Source organism: Anthonomus grandis, chromosome 12 (genome assembly GCF_022605725.1).
Source record: "Anthonomus grandis grandis chromosome 12, icAntGran1.3, whole genome shotgun sequence".
In the NCBI taxonomy this organism is placed as follows: Eukaryota; Metazoa; Arthropoda; class Insecta; order Coleoptera; family Curculionidae; genus Anthonomus; species Anthonomus grandis.
The window spans coordinates 12,915,239-12,938,453 of record NC_065557.1 but is presented as its reverse complement, the minus strand read 5'-3'; the positions used below and the strand labels follow the sequence as shown (position 1 = coordinate 12,938,453).

The 23,215-nt window shown below is 30.6% G+C and overlaps 1 protein-coding gene across 1 annotated transcript; it reads left to right on the top strand.

Annotated features, from left to right (window-relative positions):
* Positions 1-759: 759 nt before the first annotated feature.
* LOC126742706 (luciferin 4-monooxygenase-like) lies at positions 760-22,542 on the top strand. Its single transcript, XM_050449489.1, has 8 exons — positions 760-783; positions 839-894; positions 13,158-13,284; positions 14,911-15,156; positions 15,207-15,493; positions 15,550-15,709; positions 21,563-21,859; positions 21,918-22,542. The coding sequence occupies exons 1-8, from the start codon at positions 775-777 to the stop codon at positions 22,434-22,436; spliced, it is 1,701 nt and encodes a 566-aa protein (XP_050305446.1). The 5' UTR covers positions 760-774; the 3' UTR covers positions 22,437-22,542.
* Positions 22,543-23,215: the final 673 nt, after the last annotated feature.

The window sequence follows — 23,215 nt, the reverse complement described above, 5'->3', positions numbered from 1 at the left end:
AAAATAATCATATCAAATTATTGGGAGAAAGAAACCGCATTTTAAATGTGGTTGTTCCCAATAATGTGTTATTTAAAAAAATAATGTAAATGCCAAAATTAATGATTTGGACATTTTAAATAGGCGTATAAAAGATTTAAGTCATAAAATATAATGGAAACTATTTTTCCGTGATAACTTGACTAAAAATTAAACTTTCAACAAATTCATGGCACCCGATTTTAAAATTTAAAAAAAAAATATTTTTTCTATGAGTATAAAAGAAAAAGTAGAAAATAGAGTATCATTGTTTTCAGAATATTATTTTCTAGCGAAACACGCAATAATATACCAAGTGTCCTATTTAAAATTAGAAAAATAGTGTCATTTCCTGTTAAACCGGAAGCGATGGAAAATAGTAGAATATGTCAAAAGATGCTCTTATAACTATTTTATCGATTTGCCAAATTTCATTTGTTTATCCTCAAAAGTAAAAAAGTTATTAAGTGTTCCCTCTTCTGTGTCACCCGGTATTACTATCTAGGACGATAAATAAGATAAAATTGTTATTTGAAGACTTTGAGCTTAGACAATGTGAGTAATTATTTATAGTTTAAAGCGCCATTAATCTAATACCTTTGTTTTAGACCTTTCACTTTTGACTGTATTCTGTATAAATATTCTTACGAAAATTATTAATCGCACAGTTATTGTATTATTGTGTGCACAGTTATTAAGTGACATTTATAAATTGCATTTTGTCACTATCTTAATATAAAATAATGTGATGAATTGATGAATACAGTACGCACAAGTTTCAAGACGTGTAATCAGAATTAAAATAATACTTATTTTTCAGATTAGCTTTTTGATAAGTTATCTAAATTGCTTGGTGTATTTTTATAGATTTCGATGGTATGTCGTATTAACACTTTAAAATAATTATTAATTTTTACGATCCAAGTTTCCCAAAGTGGCTTACTGGAGGATTGCTAAAATTAAATTATTTGCAACTGTTCAAGATAATCAGTACTTTAGTTAAGTGTTTTCAATACTTTATATGAATGAACTATTTTATTCCATAGAGTGCACGTGTACAAATTAGAAATATAATATTAATATACTGATACCGTACAAGTTTTATCATACACACACATCGTGCCGATAATGTAAATGCTTATTCAAGTCTTCCATAAAGAAGAAACTGATCTCAGTGAACCCCTATGACCAACAGTTTGTTTATTTAAATCGTAATTCCATAAATAAAGAACTTTCAGTCGGGCTTTTTAAAATAGAAATTTCTGTAAGTGATACTTTGCCAACCACTAATATCCTTTTCAAAGTTAGTTATTGGGTCCTGTGCAAGTAGTTCCCTTATTTTGCCTTTAAAATCTGTGTTTCCTACCTGGAGTTCTAGCATAGTATTCCACTAAACAGTGGGTTGTATTATCCTAATCCTAATCCATAAGGCAATAGTTCTAGATTTTTCATACTTCAAGGTCTGGTATTCTCGATTGTATTAGAGTTTTTAATTTTCAGTAACTTGTTGGTTCAGATTCTCTATAATATAATAAAATTCTAGTATATTGTTGTATTTTGTAATTGGTCACAGTTGCTTGTTCAACTTTGTTTGCTAGGCTTTTTTGAAGTATAATGATTATTGATAAATGCTGACAAATAATATTAAAATATTCAAGGTATAAGTTAAATAAAATAACCTATGTTTTTATAAAGTATTATTTTATTTAATAAAATGCTCAAAATCAATTTCATTTTGGGCTAAACTAAAGTACAATCTTTTTCAAACTCATTTCTCATATTTTGAAACACTTCTCTTGAAATATCTATTAAGTATTAATCCGTTGCTGAAGATTATCGAGTAAAGCGAGTTACGTTTTAAAAACAACAGTTTTAAAGTGACCCCAGAAAAGAAAGTCGAGGGGATCGTTAGATCTGGTAATCTTGCCGGCCATTCCATTGGACCTTTTCTCACAATCCACTGACCTGGAAATGCATTTTGTTAAAATTACCTCATAGGAAGATCATAGTGAAGTGGCGCTTCATCTGTTTGAAAATGTAATAAATCTTCGTTTAGGTTCCTACACCGATGAATATCCAACTGATTTTCTATTTCTTCCATTGTATTTATTTGCAGACTTATTTAAAAAAAACGTACATTCATCATTAAAATAAATATTTTTTAGCAACTGTCATTTCCTTGCAAAATTTTATTCTTCTAAAGAATTTGCATTTTGTATAGATAGAAATGACGTAATTTAAGTACCTGGCATATAGATCAATGACAAATCCTGTTATCGCTAAAGCTTAGCTTAGAGGCAATGTAGCATTCATAGCAAAATATTCTAATTTTTCTACTTGCGCTTCATCAAGTATTCTACCCTGAACTATTTTTTAATCCTGTTTCTTTATTTTTGAGAACCATTAGCCTCATGTAAGTATGACTTCCAATATTTCCAGCATTTCTTTCGCTATATAATGCAGCAGTTAAGTAATTTAAAGTAATGCGATTTTGAGAATGATAAATACAAAAAAAAGTATAAATTATTCCAATTCTTTCAGCCATGCTGTAAACCACTGAAGTACTGAAGTATTGAGTTGGTGAAAAGTCACAAGGCGATATACAATGTAATATATTTTTTTAGATTAGGTTCAAACAGAACTTTCTAGTACTACCTAAAATCTGCAATTCAACTTATTAAACAAACTTTTTTATCAGATTAAAAAGGCTTTTGACTTTTTTGACTGTGCTGTACAATCTGATACACTTGACTTAAATTGGATATTGATCAATAGCAAATAAGAAAAAACAGTTCAGTGTAGAGTACTTGATTCTCTTTGGCAACGGATTTATTACAAAGTGTAGATCTATTACAAGGAAAGCTTTCAGAATGTTAGAAATGAGTTTAAAGATTATTATTATTTAGCCCAAAATAAAAAGGATTTTGATTATCTAATTAAATAAAATAGCACTTTATAAAGCAGAATTTATTTTATTTAACTTTTCTTCGTCCCTGTATAAAAAATTTTGTAAAAATTCTTATGCAGGCAAAACATTAAACAAATGCTCACTACATTGGAAGCAAAAATTGTAAATACTTAATAATACATTTGTCAGTTTACCAAATATGAAGAATTTGAATAAATTATACTCTTCATGAATTTTGACGAACTTGCGGTTAATAACTGCTTATTTAATAACAACAATAGTAACCTAATGTGATAAAGCAGGTTCAAAGGTATGTTTAATAAATAATTTATCTTGGAAACACATTTTTCACCTTAAAATAAAAGGGATTTTTTTTGTTCCCTATATGATTTTGACGTTTGTATAATATATATCAGTAGATGTAACATTAAACATAATTTTTTTAGGAACTCTTATCAATCACAATCATATCCAAAGGATAAAATAAAACATAATTTTATTCTAATAATAAAGAATCCTTATTATCTTTTGAATTGAATTATTTAGATGAGTATGATTAGGATTTAAGTCTTCAAAAATAATTTCTAAATTTGAGATCAATCCGATCTTATTTAATATAGTTTGAAAAAATATATTAATGTAATTCATTTCAAATTGTATTATCAATATTTTACAGAAATGTAATATTAGCATTTAAAAAAGCAAAAAAAATTCTAAACTGAATTGAGAATTTTTAATAATATATTATACATTTATAAGATAAGTAATTAAATACGTCATATTCATGCAGTCAAAATACTTTAAAAGATAAAATAAATTAAAAATGTATTATATAACTGATGATAACACATTTTAATAAAGCCAGCAATTTTTTTTATCATTCGAATGTACTTGCATTAGAATTAAAATTTTAATTGAGTAATATTGAAAAAAAAATCAACCAAGTACTTTTCAACTTATTGTTAAGTTGTATAATTAATTGTATTATGTATTATTGTGTAATTGGATGTGTTTTACCTAATATTTTATTTTACCGGAAAGTTTTTTAGAATGAGGATGAGATTTCTTTCAATTTAGAACAGGTAGGTCAGAAACTATATAGCAGAATGTACAAAACAGTTTAAATGGACTTTTAGCGTTTAAATAATTTTCATAATTTAAGGATGTCACTTTAAAATGAATACTAGTTTTCCAAAACTAGACAGCTGTGATGATGATGACTTTTTAAAAAACTTCTGCTTTATTTAATAGTAGTCTTAGAAAAAAAATCTATTTTTAATTAAATTAAATATGACTCAGTAAGCTTTTGGACTCATTAAGAGTTTTGCAATAAGATCATGCATTTTTAGTTGGAGTAATTTTTTGTTTGTTTTCACTTCTTGGAACTATTTTCGATTTATTCGAGGCTTTATATTATTTTTTTTATATTTTTGGGCATTTCAAGAAACTGTTCATTCTTACCAGGGTCTTGCCGTTATTTTAAATTTAAAATAACTTAACTCTTACATCCCAGGCATTTGATGTTAATTTTTTTAAATTTATTTGTGGCATTTGACCTTATTTCCCATATTTTTCAGGCATTTGTGAAAGCATGTGAAGTATTTTTTTTAGTATGTTTGCACTTTTGGAACCATTTTCCATTTATTTTAGACCTAATTGGTAATTTTTTATATTCCCAGGCGTTAAAAAAATTTTTGATAAAAATTACAAAAACGGTTGTAAATACTTTGTTCCTAAAAATATTCACGTGACGCATTATTAAAATTAAAATAAAAGGCTTTTGCTCTATAAAAGCTTAAATTTAGATCATACTTCAAAAATAACAGGTGTCATAAAATAACGATTTATGAGTGTGTCTCTGTTGATTTTTTATTACCAGTAGTGTTGCCATTTTTAAATTTTTAAGTAGATTAGTCTTTGGCTAGACTTCGCGTATGTACATTATTGGAAAGTACAAATAAAGCCATTATTGATCTATTTATTTAATTAAAAATAAAACTTTTGTATCAATTTACTTATGAATCTAATATTAGTCTAAAAACCTTCATAAATCAGTTTCATCTATTAACAGGTATTAAATTTTGGAAAACTGGTATAGTTCTTTGCCAATTTAAATTCTTTTGGCTCTTTCTTTCAAGTTAATATACCATATAATAAATACAAACGTAATATTATATATATTACAATAAATACAGTGACAGTATATTTATAAGCAATAGTATCATCAGAAAGCATTATTTGACAAAATTATAGTTATATTTTTTTCTTGTACTATAAGTATCACATTTTTTAAAGACAAATTTGATTAACCAAAAAATATTTTAAATCAGGATTAAAAAATAATTTTGGAATTAAACCTTTTATTAGTACAAAATTCAAATATTTTACTGCACATAATAATCTACAAAAAATCAAACTAATTAAAAAGCTAATAAACTAATAAAAAAAACAAATTAAAAATTTTAAAAATGCAGTTTTAATTTTAATGGAAAACTAAATCAATAAAACAGTTTTAAATTAATATGCACGATTTGCACTTCTGCTGCTTAGCAAGCCATAAACGTGTCTCGGCATTTTAATAATTAAATTATTGAGTGTTTCCTGTGGGATATTCATCCATTGCTCGGTAGCAGCTATAATAAATTCCCGCGAATTTCTTGATTAAAAATAGTTCTGGATACATAATACCATACATGCTCTATAGAATTCGTGTCAAGCAATATCGTAGATCCTTCTACTCTTTTAATGTTTCGGTTTTCCAACACATTTTAAACATCTCAGGTTTAATCTTTGAGTTGAAATGCATAGTCCGGACATGAATGAGAATTTTTATGAACTATATGCCTAACATGTCCCAATATATTCACGGAACACAACTGAACATATCTATGAAACCAGTGGTGACTATTAAAAATAATCTTTTTAACAAAAAAAAGGACATTTTACAATTATTCATTTCTAAAAAACCTTATTGGACTAAATGAAATCGCAGCTTCGATGGCTATATTTGCAGGTGTTCAGCTAGGCAAGACTTTTTTATGTATATGTTTATTTCGGTTTGAAGATTTTAACTTAATATTTACAACTTTGCTAGATACTATAAGTTTCAAATTAAAAAATGAAAACTATTACTAAAACCGTAAAAGCGCATTTTTAACAACATTGGTATTTTAAACACATAAACCTTCTTTTTTAATCTTATGGCAATATTTGGTTCTCAACAAGTTTTTCTTTTTGTCAAAAACACTGTTTTGTGTATCTCTTTGTTTATCTCTATTACAGATGTATAAATAGTTCATACCAGCCTTCTTCTAAATCCTTTAAACAATTTGTACAAGCTTATCTATATGTATTTTTTGTTTTGAGTAATATTAGCAAATTACAAAATAGGCAGGTAATTGTGAATTTCATAACATTTGATTATCTAATCAGATATATAGAATACAGAGCAAATGAATACAGTCTGTTAAATTTGAGTAATTTCGAAAGGGTTCTTGGAAAGTGTGAGAAATGGAAAAAGTTAAAATCGGGGAACCATTGTGCAGTACGTCGTTGAGTTACTTTTAAAATAGGTTGTTTCCAGGCATCATTAATGTGATTTTTTAATGGTGGTTTTTATTTCTATTACACTCTAATTTTGATTTAAAATTCATTCGTTTGTGAGTGGCGTTATTCTTTTATCTGACGTGTCGCCTTCAAGGAAACATTATAAACTTGTTTTCTTACTAAGTTTTTAAATGTTAATTATTTCTCGTCACCTCAAATTATAAGTTGGATAGAGGTAAAAAAAACTACTTCAGACGATTATTTATTTATTTGGTTGACGTTTCGATCTCCATGAGATCATCCTCAGGGCTATATATTGTGGATCGTCCTTGTTATTATTAATAATTCTAATATCATTGCCCAAATTCATATCCCAATATAGCCAAAACAAAATTAAAAAACTCTAGATCACGGAAGGACCTAAAAATTACTTGTATTAATTATGATCACAATATATAGTCCTGAGGATGATCTTATAGAGATTGAAACAATAACAATACATAATTGATTATCTCAAGTAGGTTTTTTTGTGAAAATTCTTAAAATTTTATTAGGGAACTGAAATTTCCATAGAAAAAATCATTGCATGAGTGATACAATGTTAGTAAGCCGTTTCATCTAAATTGTCTTAAAATATGTATTTTCATTTAAAGTATTTATAAATTAAAATTTATTTGTCACGAGAGCGTATTTTAATGATATGCTATAAATATACTTAGCAAGTAGCAAACTGGAGATAATGCATATGTGAGAAATGTAGAATAAATCATTTGTCCTCTTCCTACACTCTCATTGATAAATATTCTATATATTTCCTTTTAATTTTGTTTTCTTATTAATCTATTTTTATTGTCTGAGTCCTTGACCGAGGGAAATAAATACATGCTTTATACACGGACTTTCTCAAAGCCTTTAATAAGGTAGATGCAGATAAACTTTGATCTTTGTATCATATCTTCTAATTTATTTACTAGAGAAATCAGGATGAGAAATTCTGCTTAACTGACTGCTTAGCAGAAGTTGTAAAAGTGATTGGTTATAAATTCTGTGAGATCCAGATGATATCTATAGAAATATTTATAATTGGGATCCTGTTTTTTTAATTTTTAAGATAATAGCTATTGTCTTTACAGCTTAGGGGCCGTATTTTTGAAACCGTTCAAATTTGATTCACATACAAAATTAGAGGATTTCGCACGAAAAATCGATATTCGTATTTTCAACCGCATGCGGTGTCTCGAATGGGTATACGAGTATACCATTCGAATTTCAAAGTTCGTGTGCGATATTCATTTTGGTTCTGCCACTTGTCTTGTTTTGATTTTAAACGAGCTTTGATTTTTTTTAAATTTGTGTGAGTTAAATATTTTCGTAGTGTTTTTTGTTGTTTATTGAAAAAAAACAACTATAATCAAATGGCAAGATTAAACAATCTTGTGCAGAGAAACGTCGTCGATGCACTGGAAAAGATTGAAACTCTGGCAGATAGAAGGAATAGGATTTACTCTTCATTTCTTGACCCATTTGAAATGTATTCAGATGCTCAATTTATTAAATTATATAGATTAAGCAAGCTTATTATGATGGAAATGATGTGCTCTTTATGTGCTCCAGGGAGACTGTGAAATCTGTCCGCTACTTTTATCCAGAAGGCTTATTCAGTTTTAGCTGAACAATCTTCGGTGAATTTACTCGACTTTAATTTCGGGTGCTCTGCCATAAATAAAATTAGTTCTTTCTTTTGCTCACTCGACACAAAATCGCATAATTTTTTATTTTTTGAATCCAACATAAAAAAGTCAATTCGAAAAACCCAAGAAACGCCATAAAAAAAAACTCAAAATTCCCTGATGTTTTTAAACTTAAATTTTAGGTTAGCTTAAAAAATCTTTATCGTCGTCATCCCGTTTGATATTGCCTTTAATAGAACTCGACTTTGCTGCTACGTTGCCACTACATTTTATATTCGTATGCGAATTAAAATTTAAATGCTGTTCAAAAATGCACTTCTTAATTGATTCGTGTGCGAATTTTGCCGCTCAACTTTGTTCGCATTCGAAGATTCTCGCATGGTTTCAAAAAAACGGCCCAGATCCACAGATTCAAATATATAATTTATGTATAGATTTCTATAAGACTAATATAAATAAGCTTTTGTTTTTCATGATATTTTAAATTAATTACCAAAAATATTAATTTAATAATTTTGTTTGTTAATCAAATCCTGTCGAAACCTTTGGACAAGGGAAATCAATTACATACTTGATGTACTTGTATAAGGCTTAACAGAGTAATACAAATATTATTTTGCTTTCGAGTCATGATCTTTTAAGTTAAATACTGAAAACAGAAGAATCAAAAAACCTATTTAGTTGACTGAACTGAAGATTGGAAAGTAGTTGTCTGAAATATTGATAAGGATATTATTAGTGTTATTTATTCCTTACCTAAATTCATATTTGCTTACTTCCTTTTTTTCAGCTCTTTTTTCATATTTGCTTTTGAAGTATTAAAAATATGATCTACCCAGTAGATAAACTTAGTAAGAAAATCACAATTCTTAGGCTATTCTGGAATATTTCTAAATATCTTTATCTCACTTTAGGAGGAAATAATTATTTTCGTATGTAGGTATATCAAAAAATCATAGGGATATATTTAAAAAAGTCATGTTACAGTGTGTATCCTAAGTTAAGAATCTTGAAGAACATCTTGGTAATCGTTTGTGGAATATTATTCTTGAAAAAATCTAGTCCAATAATGATTTCTTTATGTAAATCTTGTCTTAGAAATTAAAATACATTTATCGAATCATTCGAAAATGTTTTGAGGTTTGTGGCAATGATTTCATATTAATAATTTCCTCATCCTAAAGCTCAAAGTTTCATTGATAATATAATGACTAATATTGCATCTGAAAACTTCTGCTCTACTACAAATCCTTGTTTGAAATATATGTATATTAAGTTACATAGTATAAATCTGGTAAATTCATCAAAAATTCAAATTCGAAATATGTTTTGAAGAACTTTGAAAGATTTAATTTGTTTCTTAAAGAAGTAAACTGTGGGTGAAAATATAAATGTTTTGGCGAAATATTTACTGGCCTAATTGAAAAACAAAACTCTCTTTACAATAAATTTCCAGTAATAAAATGAAATGATCTTGGAAACTTTATCATGCATAAAAAAAACCAATACTAATAACGGGTGTTTTCTAAAATGTTTTCAAACTGTTAAAATTGCCTGTTGTTTAAAATAAGTAAAGCGTTGCCAATTTTTAAAAAGAGCGATGTCTTATTCGATGAAATTCCATATTGTGGGTGACAGTTAATTTGGTTTCATTCGAGGCCGATCCACTCTTTTGGATGTTGTAAGATGCGTGCTCGAGGGCCTTGACTATAGAGATCTACAAACAGAAGTAACATGCGATCTCAGCAAGGCCTTGGATTGCATCCTGTTGGCTTACATAAAATGCTAGATTATATCGGTCCAGCACTTTCTCTAGTCAAGGCTTACCTGAAAAACAGATAACAAATTGTTTATGTAGGTGGCAATCAAAGGTCTCAAATGATTTACCTCAACGCAGTAAGTACTTCAAGGATCAATACTGAGGCCACTTTTTCTGAATGATTAATTACTAATATGCTACTCAGTCAAATCGTATTGTCCGCCGATGATTCTACGTTATTAACTGTGGCAAAAAATTGTGTTCAACTTGTCCAAAATACTGATCAAGCCTTAAAAACGGCTAAGAAGTTGACTTCAAATTTGTTTAGGTTGTGTGATAAGACACAGCTTATTGATTTTTCTTTGCATATTCCCATGATTAGAGTGCAGGTATAAAATTACCAAGAATTTCCATTGAGAAAGGGCTAAAATTTCATATTGATAAGCTGTGCAATCTTCTAAGTAAACAATTTTTCCTCTAAAGATATTTAAAAGAAGACTGTTTTAGATAATATATACAGGGTGATTCAAAAGTAAGCGGCATCCTTTCAGGGACGTAATCCCTATTGGGTATAGGGCAGGAATAAACTAGTTGTTTTAGGTGTCCCCATAAATAAAAATCAAGGGGGTTTAGGTCAGGAGACCGTGGTGGCCATGGCACTCGACCCCCACGACCTATCCAGCGGTTTTAATAGGCATTATTTAAATGTTCTCTAGCGAGAATGCTAAAATGTGGGGGAGCACCATCGTGCATAAACCACATTTGTGCTCGTAATTAAAGTGGTAGATTTTCTAATATTTGTGGTAATTCATTCTGTAAAAAAATTGTGTAAATTTGTCCATTAAGTCGTTGCGGCATAAATACAGGTCCTTTTAAATGCCCATCGATTATTCCCGCCCACACATTTAAACTAAACTGCTGCTGATGTGCCTTCTGTACCGTAGCATGGGGATTCTCATCCGTCCATAGGTGGTTGTTGTGGAAATTAAAAATTGTTTTCCGTTTCTTGTGAAGCCGGCCTCGTCCGTAAATAAAATTTTCTTCTCAAAATTTTCAAAAGCAACGCGGTTTTCTTCTGGCCAATCACAGAAGTATACACGAGGAAGGAAATCTCGCTCTTCCAAAGCCTGAACCCGTTGAATATGATAAGGGTAGAGTAACATATCGTGCAAAATTCTCCATACGGTTGACTGAGAGGACCCTTCTTGATTTGCGATGATGCGAGTGCTCAAAGATGGATCTTCTTCAATACGATCTAGCACGCGTTCTTCTATTCTTGGTCGCCCAACAACTTCCTGTCTTTGAAACGTTCCTTAAGCAAAATTTAAGTAGATATTATGCGATATTACTCACATTTTTAAATTTACCTGTTTCCCTTAAATTACAATCTACTCTTGCGAAAACCGTACGGTGTGGCACTCGTCGATTAAGAAATGCCTCATGATACAATCGTCTTGCTTCAACACAATTACCAAATGCTCTTCCAAACATAATGTGAATATCAGCTTGTTCTTGATACGTAAAATCCATGTTTGCTTTTTAAACTTAGAAACACAAAGTACCAAACTCAACAAAGGCAATGCCTTTCTTATTAATAATAAATAGTAATTTGTAGAACACTCTATGAAACTAATTTTACTTTGACAAAGTAAATTATATTTTACAATGACATTTATTAGTCATTTAAATGCCAAAAACCAAAAAACAACCGCCAACTTCGTTTTAAATACGTATCCAGTAATTTTATTATGTATTAAACATACGCAATCAGAAAATTTTCAAAGTCGATTTTCTCGTAAATGGTACGCTCTATCGAATTGAACTAAGAGTACCTTTTTTACGTATAAGACTCTAAAATTTTATAATTTTCAAACAAAATCACAATAACCTGAAGAGTAAAAGAAAAAGGGATGTTTTACCCATACCAACCCCCGCATGTGACGCATGTGACGCACCTGAATAAAATTTAAAAAATTTGAATTTAAAATCTTATTCACAACGAAATGTTTATGCAGTACACCAATTTTCAAAATTTAATTCTAAAGGGTTTTAAAGTTATAGAGAAAAAATTGTCTTCAAGGGGTCCTATTCAAAGGGGCGTAGCTCCCTTAGGAAGCAATTTCGAACCCATATTAATATGAACTTTTTGCCTTATTTTCATACATTTCATTACGCCCCTGAAAGGATGCCGCTTACTTTTAAATCACCCTGTATATCTATTTTGCTAATTTTTAAGCTATACCTACTAAACTGGTACAGTACAATAATATGAGATGGATCTTGGCAAGATATTCAAAAATTTAAGATTCAAAAAAAGGACTGGGCCATAAGTACTGGGGCACATAAGGGGGATGACCCAAGGATATCTTGTAGGCTACTTTTTTCCAAGTATCTCTAGTTCTACTCTTTTCCATCATTATATATACAATACTCAATCGGAAAACCGTAAAATTTTTTAATATACTTGGCAACAACGTCAGATCAATGTCACAAACTACTTTTAAGTGTTTTTATTTGGTTGATAAATATATGGAGACGCCATATTTTAATTAATTTGATGTAGTGTGCTGTATTTTTTTATATATTTTTTATTATAGTGTATTATTTTTACTTCCCTAGTTAACGTATTAGTCCTTACGGTTCTTTTATTTTTGACTTTATTTAAGTATGTAGATAGATGTTGGCGTATTATTCATAAATTTATCTTGGACAAATTCTAACCTGCATCAAAAGTATTCGTACCGATGTTAAGTAAAAGCTTCTTATCAAAAAACACTCATATACAGCTTTATAGTAAAATCTCTTCAAATGCTTGAAGCTTTATAGCCTTTTTTTTACTCATATATTGCTTTTCTGATAAAAGTACTAGATTTTACCAAGTAAAACATAAATTAATAAAAGCGGAATCAAATCATGAAAACTCAAAATTAGATTTTAAGATGATGATTTTTACTTTCAAGGTGATAAATTATATTTTAATTTAAAAATCTAGTTGTTAAAATTTAACCGAAATTAAAACACTCTATATGAATAATAATTTAAATATTAAAAGTAGATAAAGTTTATTGTCCAAAAGAGATAACTAATTCACAAAGGAAATCTTTGAGTAATCGTTATCAGTTGCTATAAATCTGATATTTATTACGAACCTATACCAGTACGAAGTTTCTTGATGATTAATTTCATTTTTAATAACGTATAACGTAATAGATTTATTGCGTCAAATATTTAACAGGAAATTGATAAAATTCCAAATGGAAAACTTTATAATTAAGGGACCTACAGTACCGATCAACGTAGAAAAAAGTTTAGGTGAATATTTCTGGGATAGAGCGGAAAAATATGGAAATCGCATTTTTCAGGTAAGTTCTAACACATTTTTTTTTTAAATTATTTATTGATAATCTGCGTGACGATAATTTCTTGCCCTGCATAGTTTATTAACTCTATCGAACAATTGCATTAATACCATTCTGCAGCTTTACAAGACCCACAAGCCTATCAGAACAATGATTTATTTTCATGCTGTTGTATTTATGTTTCATTGCTCTAGCCTGAATATTTACTGTAATATTGATAATCAAACTATTCTGATAATTTAAAAACCAAGATCCTTACAATAATCCGTAATACGTAGTCTTGTTTATACGTTTTCTCTAAAATTCAACATTTTTATAAAATGCCAGATTTGCATATTAAGGTTAATTCTAAATATTATTACAATTAAAATTATCCAATAATATCTTCCTTGAATTCAAAAAAAATAATGAGTCGATTCCAAAAACACTATTATGGTATATGAAATTTGTCATGCCTCTAATATTCCAGCAGCATTAATGAGTTTATAGTATTATTGAATATTAATGAGTCTCACACGAGTGCACATGCGACCTGATTCTAATAACTTGGATCTGTGTATTCCCAAGAGTACTCTTACGAATCATTCAATCATGTATGAGGATATTAAAATAAACAATCACTTGCCTCTAGAATATTAAAATATTAGTATGGATAAGCGTTTTAGTAAGTTAGTTAGGACATTTTTATTGAGCAAAGTATATTATAGCTTGGATGAATTTTATAAGGACTAGAGGTGACTGTGATGAAATACTTATTTTGTTGTCTATGGCATTTACAGTATTATATTGACTATTCTATTGCCAACAATTATGTTATATTATTTTTTCATTATCAACGTTAATATTTGTTTGTCTTTGACAATCGATTTTATTTAGTCTTTTTATATTGGTTTTGTCATTGTGAAAATTTTACTTTATGTATTTTATTTTCCTTCCAGCATTGTAAATGAGAGTGTAATACACTCTTCATAAAATAAAAAAAACATTTTTTTAATTTAAACTTGAGCATATCCTTACTATAAGTAAATAGTTATAGTTGCCAGTGTTACGTTACGGTTACAGTTTTTTTCTTGTATGTTACGTAGTAGTTTCTTCAGGTTCTGGCAATAGCCAGGGCTGTAGCACGGGTTTAGTTGTGCATAGTGCATTGACGGGTACTTTATTAACAAATTTAATTGTGACATTATCGTTGTCAGCTTTTACTTTGTAGTTAGAGATACAAACACATTTTCCTTTACTCAATTTAAGAATTTGATAATTCCAAGTAAAGATAAATTAAGAATATCTAGACGAAAATTAACTCAATTTCGGAGTAGGGAACATTGCCTCCCAGCACCTCACTCACTAATATTTGGACACGTGATCAGTGTCATTATTAAATTCATCAAATTATTTTAATTACGAGTAAGCAGTGTCAGTAGACTGCTGAATTAAAATTGTAGCCGATACAAGAGATGGTTCTAAAACTCCAACACATCCTCAAGCTCTTCTGTTGACGTATTCATCCTAAAAACAAAATAAAACAAACTAATTCAAAAACACTACATCATTTACATATTAAGATTGAAACTGATTATTATGTTAACATTTGAATTACTTTTTATTATCACCATATTCCTTTATTTTCAGATTGATGCATACACAGGTGCAACTGAGACTTTTAAAGATGTCCAAAGAAAAGCCGTAAGGGTGGCCATAAATTTAAAACAAAATGGCGTCAATCCCAAAGACGTCATTATGATTTGTGGCGAAAATAATTTTGATAATATTATACCAACTCTAGCCGGCTTATTTCTGGGAGCGTATGTTGCCAACGTAGTTCCCACTACAGACATTTATGGAGCTACCAATTATTTATCTGATCTGAAGCCCAAGGTAATGCAGTAAATATAGCGAATATTAGCGTTTGTAGGTTTGTCTTTTAGGTGTTATTTGTATCAGACAACAAATTAGATATTTTTAAAGAAGCCTTAGATGTCCTAAATCTGCATCCACAAATTTACACAATCGGAAGCCAGAAATCTCAATTTAAAAGCATGAATGAAATTTACAATAATTCCATCGAAGAGAAACATAATTTTGTACCAAAGAAAGTTGATATTCATGAAACAGCGTTCATTTTATTAAGTAGCGGTACAACTAGTAAGCCAAAAGGGATATGCATATCTCATTTTACAATATTGGGAGCACATACAAGAGAAGATAAAAACAGGTAAGAATTTATTACACATTAATATGAGGTACAGTTTTCTTATTATCTCTTTATAGATCCTATGACTTGTCGGATCAGCCATTCATCATATTTTCACCGCTCTGCTATATTTCTTCAATATGGCTGTTAAGCGCCAATATTTTATTTACATGTCCGAGGGTTATTGGTGTCGACATTGATGTGGAATTGTTTTTAAAACTTGTTGATAAATATAAGGTAAGAGCGGAATTTTAAGCTAAAAAAAATTAGAGAAATCTTAAATGATTGGATCTTTTTAATATAAATATAAATAAATAGAGAAAAATGTTAGAACATATATTTTTAAAGAAAAGAACACTTTTAAATAAAAATTCAGTTCGTAAAAATGAAACAATTTCCGTAATTATTTAATTAAGAAAGTTAATGTATTGAAAGTGGTCTTTGGGGATTAAGACCATGATCTCTAATATTAGGATAGTCTTATACACTAGAATAGATAAAAGGCGATCAAAGGCCTCATGTCAAGAGAAAATAAAAGTAGGAAGTACTGAATGGCAGGATTTCATTAAACCTAACACAATTTTTTAATAATTATCTTTTCAACTATTTAAACATGGATCTTTAAACTTTCGAAATAATTCTTCAAAGCAATAGCTTTGTGGTTTCCGATATCGTTTCTAAGAAACCATGTCCTGAGATGTCTGTAAAGTTTTATTCTGATTGGCTTACAACTCTTTCAGATGTCTTAAGGCTTAAGGCTTAAGACCACCCCCCACAAACTTTCATAGTGCTTAGCATAAATGCAAAAGATATTTTGACCATCACAGACCAGACAGCGGCCTGCATTTTCCATAAGAATGAAAAAGTTAAAAAGCCATATTATGCGTAGCCAATCAAAAGTATTATTTGTAGCTCACGTGACACTTGACAGTTGAAAACTGTAGTAATATTCTATCTAATTTATATATTTTTGCATAATAACCGTATGTACATTGTGGTTTAATGCGTCTATGCTATGCACTATGCAAGTTTGTCTGGGATGGTCTTTAATGTCAGTTTGATGTATTGGATGTAAACACAGATTCTCAACTAAGGTCTCATAAAGAGACTAAGGAAGCTTAGGCTTAAAAGTAATGAAGCTAGTCTCGCTTGAAAAAGAACAGGCTTAACGGCCAATGTTTATTGGCCAGTCAGGCATGGAGTCAGTATAATTGGAAGACAACTCAGTTTTCTCTTCTAACTTATACATTCTCGCAGAGCTGCGTAAAAAGTTGGCAAGATAATGTGGCTTAAATGTTATCTTATTGGTTGGGGCAAATGATAACTAAACGTCTGTTTTTACATGATATATAATATCCCTATCCCTGGTTTACATTTGCTTTGCGTCGTAGCTGGATTTAATTGATTTTCTTTCACCGATTAAATAATTTCATAAAGGAAGAGGAAGATTTTTCTGGAATTCTATGGAATCTTGATGGTATTTCAATTATGAGTGGATTAATTTTTTTAGGGGAAGGGTGTACAAAAATTATATACTTTTTGAAAAAATAAGAAAATATATTACTAAAAAACATTTCTTTATTATAGAAACCACTACGAGAAAATAAAAATTAAACAAACATTCCTATTAAATACTTTTAAAAAATTGTAAAATATATCTTTATTTTTTATCAATTTAGTCTCCGTGGGCCCATTTTTGCCAGAACAGCACTGGAACTGCAGTTCTCTTTTTTTGGCATCTTGTCCGGTTCTGTGCAATATAAGCTAGTAAAGTACTCTCATCATCCTCGTTCCCGGAAAAACCTTCTCCTTCTATTTTAAATTCCGAATACTGACGAATTTTCTGGTTACCTTTCTTCTTTTTCTTGGTTTAATGACTTCGACCGAAGGAGTTTACTTCTTTGCTTCTTTTAAATTTGGGATTAAATTGATTACATACATATCTTGATATTTACATGGTTTCCTTTTTTTCTCTTGTCCAGATAATAAACGACTTACTGGAAATGGGCTTAAATCAAATCGAGTAACTGCAAGCGAACTCTGTTCTCCTGTATCTGGTTTATGTGACAGACTCAGATTAACTTGAAATAGCTGCGGAACCGAAATTATTATTTGAAGTGCTGGTTACAGATTCAGAGTTTTCATTAAGTGAAATATTAGTGGTTTGTGAAGCTTCGTAGATATAGTCCGAGAAAATGTCAAGGTTAAATCGAACTATTCCAGTTCTGTCAATTTCATTGACACATTTTACCCTGACGCGACTTTGTAATAGGCCCCGTTAAATATAGCACCAATTTCAAACTCGATGAGCACTCTACCAAGATGTCTTTTTTAACCACTCACTGGATTTGATCATTTTATTCCTTTATTTATTTGATCGTTATATTCCTTCAGCATTCTAAAGAAAGATACATCCATGGGTTGCATGCGATGGGTGCAGTATATCGTAGACAAATCAAAGTAATGTCATTCGTTTTTGCGTCTATACATTTGTGGCCTTCGACAATTAACAAATCTTTATGATCTAGATTTGCCTAGGTGTATTTTTGGAAATGATCCAATTATTCTAGAAAACTGGATATCCGTCCAGACCCTTAAGCTTACAACAATGTTCCTGAAGGAGTATGATTCCCTAATTCCTGCTTAAGGTTTTTTCTGGCAAATATCAATGCTGGTAGAACATAGATTATATTCAAAGACATCGTACACACTACTGTCACATAAGATCTTCTTTCAGCACGTAATAGCGCCAACTTGTTTACGTCCTATTTTGATGAAGACTTTGTAAGGATGTTGTACCATTGACAACCCAGACTCATCTGAGTTATATAATCTTATTGGATTTATATTTTTGTGTTTAACAACTTGAGGTTTGAGTCTGAACACACACCGCAGATGTTGCTTTGGTATTCTTGAAAGAAATGTGCTTAAGATACAAATGTATATTATGTATAATGTATATTTTATTAAAATAAATAATCCATAAATAATTACAAATAGTAAGTGATTGTAGGTGAATATTTATTAAGCCCACGGGAAATCCGTAAGAATTGATGTGAGAAAAGGCATAAAAAAAGTATTTTGTAACACAAAGTATTAGAAGACCAGAAGTTAAAGGAGATTAGGAATAAAGAGAATGTTAAAATTTTCATGGTAAATACGAGAAAGCAAGGTGCCAAGATGGGCCAAACTAATAAATTCATATTCGAATTTATGGATAAAATGGAAGAGCGATGATAGGAAAACTAAGAGGAAGAAGGACGACGACAGGCAAAACAATAAAACGAAGGATGGCGGAGATATAATAAAAAAATAAGAAAAAGAAGCCACGAATAAGAGGAAATATTTCAGAAATAAATACTAGAAATTCGGGAAAACAATAGAAAGTAGTAAACGAGATCGAGGACATCAGTGACTGTGTAAACAACTTACAGTCCGAGGTTACCCGGATAAAAAAGGGCAATGATTAGTGGGAAGCCTCCAACGCTTGACGGTCAAACTTCTTGGGCAATGTTTAAGCGATAATTTCAAGCAGAAGCAGCAGTCAGTGGCTGACATATTAAAGATAAATCAACTAATTTGGCGGTTGATTTATCTTTAATATCCCAGTAGTGGTTAACTTCGTAGATCGGCCTTGGAGTTCCTCCAGACAGTAAAAGCTTGCGAAACTATGAGACATTGGCCAAAGCCCCAGAGAAAAGATTTGGCGATTAACATTGAAGGCAGCTATACCAATATCAAGTAAAATCTAGACATCGAAAGCTCGGGAAACTTTACAAGAGCCTAAGGCAGATATAGGACTTCTAAGGAATTTGAAGATGAAGAGTCTGCTTAATATTTTGTAAATGGCATTAGATATAAAAAAATCCAACGAATGCTGCGCATTACCAAATTTGAACCCAGCATTGAAGCGCTGGATGAATCCCTTGAAATTGAAGCTGCATATAACTGCTGCAACGAAGATAATAAGGGTGATGTCAATAATAATGGTCTAAAAAATGTGTTTACAGAGATCACCAATGTAATAAGGCAGGTATAAAAAGGAGACATAATACCTGGAACAGCAACAACGAACACATAAAACGTGACTGTCGAATCCAGATGCGATCTCGAGATCGCAGAACCTCTTGAACCAATTAGGAAAACTAAACACAGTCAGCACTAAGTGGCAAATGTTGGCTTGTGAAGATAAAAGCCTCGGAAATATCTTCATTAGAGGCTTGTGAAAATCTGCCGAAAACCTGATCATCGAAGGAGACTTAATAAAGGACCAACACAGAAACCAAGATATATCAGTAATACTTCAGGAGAAGGAGAACAGTAGACTAAAAACAAGATGAAGCGACGTTTTGGATAGACGGTAAATATTTAAGGCACTCTGGGCTCAGTGCGACTCACTCGAGGATGCATTGTTGATAAAATCGTGGGAGAGCCCTGATGAAAAAATTATTGAGAAATAGTTAGTGATTAAGGAAGAAATGTAACCAAGTACTGATACGAAATGGGGCAAGTGCAGCTCTTTTGGGAGTAAATAAATAAGACTCTGGATAAAATCCGGGATAAGCTCCTAGCCTAAGATCCAGGAATAGAATGAAGTATAATAAAGAGCTGCAATTTGAAAAAATCGTTATCGATATAGCCTGTCCATTTTCCGAGACCAACAAGGAAAATTAGTACCTCCTGGTTGCCATGGACTATTTCACTAAATAGTCAGAAGTCGTTTCTCTTCCCAACCAAGAAGCAGTGACAGTAGCTGAAGTTTTAGTGGACGATATCTTCAGCAGTTGGGCGTCCCAAGCGTCCGAGCTGTTTCAGAAACTTTGTAAACTTATTGGGATTCAAAAAACACGGACAACAGTCTTCAATCAGCAATCCGATGGCATGGTTGTGAGATTTAACAAGGCAATCGAAGAACATCTTTCCAAGGTGTTGAATAAATATTAAAAGTATTGAGATCTCTACTTGCCAATGTTTTTGCTGGCCTACAGGTCTCCAGTTCATGATACGACTGGGTTAACAGCAGCCCAGGGTGTCTTCGAGATAGAATTTCGTTTACCATTTAACGTATTTGGTATCTCAAGCAATAAGCAACTCACATAGTCCTCATGTGGACGATGTAAAAATTAAACTGCAGGATGTTAACGAATTGCACAGAGAACGATTAAGGATTACAAACACCTAGATGAATACTGGATACGATCTTGAAGCAAACTATTCAGGATTTTAGCAAGGTGACAAACTATGGCTTTGGAACCGTTAAAGAATGAAAGGGAAATCACCAAAGCTGATATCACCCTTGAAAGCTTCATATGTGGTAATAAAGAGGATTAACGATATTGTCTATAGAATCCAGCGCAGCCCTAACGAAAAGATAAAGAATTCATTTAAATAGGCTTAAGATGTTCTGTTAAAATTCTAGAGATAAGTAAGAGAATCTTATTGGGTGTATATGTTCCATGTTAAGTTTAAGTTTATAGTTGTGATTCGAGGACGCGAAATAATCAATAAGTGTTAGAAATAGTAAGTGATTGTAAGTGAATTAGTAAATAAAAGTTTAGTGTCTAGTGATCAAGTGTGCTTATTTATTAAACTTATAGGAAATCCATAACATAGTTGTGTTTTTATTTGTCTTTAATTAATTTTAAAATAATGGATAATATGGATTTATAAGTTATGGTTATACCTATGTTGTGTTTTTTTTGTAAGTAGTATTTATTTTTATCTATCTATCTTTTTATGCTTGCAGTAATTATTTTTTTCTTTTTTATATCACTACATATTTTTCTCTTTGAGTTAATATTCCATGCGCTTTCATTCTCTATTTCATTAAAGTGAATAATATTGAATACACATTTTTTTCTAATTAACAATTTTTATTGTTTGTCTACCCGAAAGAAAAGTTCACGCTTCGCCACTGCTTTTAATTTCATTTTCTACACTCCTCCCCTACCTATTAAGCTTAGCCAGCTTTAAGTAAGGAAACACTTTTTGATATCCATGTCAAACTCTTATCCTGACGACTTTTTTTCCATCCATATTAGATAATGATTTTTATTCCTATGTTTTTTCAATAATATCTTTGTATTATAGGTAACTGGTGTCTTTTTAACCTATAATGTAGCAGTACCTTTAGCAACTCTAGATGAAAAGATAGTAAGCAAATATGACTTATCCTCTGTATTTTACGTATCGACTGGAGGGTCATTTGTTCATCCAAAATACATATCACGATTGATGCAGATCTTTAGTAAAGCTTTTGTAGTACCTATTTATGGATCTACAGAGTTGGGTACTGCTCCGTTTGTCTGGAAATTTCCATCAGCGAGAGAAGTTGCTAAAACTAAGTTGAATTCTGTTGGCGAAGTAAATAAAAATTGTGAAGTTAAGGTAGGGAGTGAGTAGATCAGTAAATTATTATGATAATATATGTTATTTACTCTTTTAGGTGGTCGATGTAAATACTGGAAAGGCCTTAGGACCCAATCAAAAGGGTGAAATTTTAGTAAGATCTCCTTATAGAATGAACGGGTATTATAACCAAACAGACCAACCTTTCGACGAGGACGGTTTTCTTCATACTGGAGATCTTGGACAATATGACGAAGACCGCTGTTTTTACATTTTAGACCGTTTAAAGCGTTCTTTTAAATATTTAGGAAACTTCATTTATCCGGGCTTAGTAGAAGAAAGACTAGCCCAACATCCGTTGGTTAAAGAAGCAGCCGTCATAGAGTTACCTCATGATGCAGATGGTTACAGAGCCATGGCTTGTGTTGTATTAAATCAGGGATGTATTGCTACAGAAAAAGAATTGGGAGATTTTATTGTGAAAGTAATGGGAGAATATTCCAGACCAGCAGCTGGATTTCAGTTTTTAAAAGAACTGCCTGTAAATAATAATGGCAAAGTAGACTTTAATAAGCTTAAATTGATGTATAAAACCGAATATGGAACTGCAACGTAGATCTTATTTTAAGAAGCTTTGATCTTAGTTATAAGTTTATTATTTATTGTTATGTACAAATAACGTAATAAAATTTGTGATATTATAAAATACACACTGAAAAATACACACCGCGAAATTTCTTAATGAATTCTAGTGACGAAAGGATAATGAAGTAATTAAAATTAGATATTTACCAGAGTGGACAATTCTATTATATTATCCTGGCAAAATATGGCATAGGCATTGAGTATTGAGTGATAGAATCCAAAAATTGACTAACTTGGATAGACAGCAAATAATTAAAATGCTATGAATAATTATATCTTTGGGCATTAACATGAATTAAATCTAGTTCTTCTTAACAGTTTAGAAAAATACTTTGATTAAAACTCAATTCTTCAAGGTAGAGAAGTCTTTATATATAACGAACTTTCTGCTGATTCATGGAATCACTAAGTTATTCCATAAGTTAGACTTTACATGAGTAATATTTTGTCTTGATTCTTTTAAAGAGTTTGTTGCGCAGGTCAAGGGAAAAGTGACATTTAGCTTTTCCATGGATTTTGGCGTAAGAACTATTTAAGTTTCTTAATCAAAATAACTTGATTTTTGTCATGCTCAAGGAAGGTTAAAACGTTGGACAGAGACAAACAATCATGTCAAAAAAGAAGATAATCTGTATTTTCTTATGATACTTGGATGATTTCTTTAATTATAGATTTGGCAAAAGTGGGAGTCTTTCTACTCAGTCTTTCCTTTAAGATGGTGAAAATAGTGACTGTGTTTAAAAATTATTT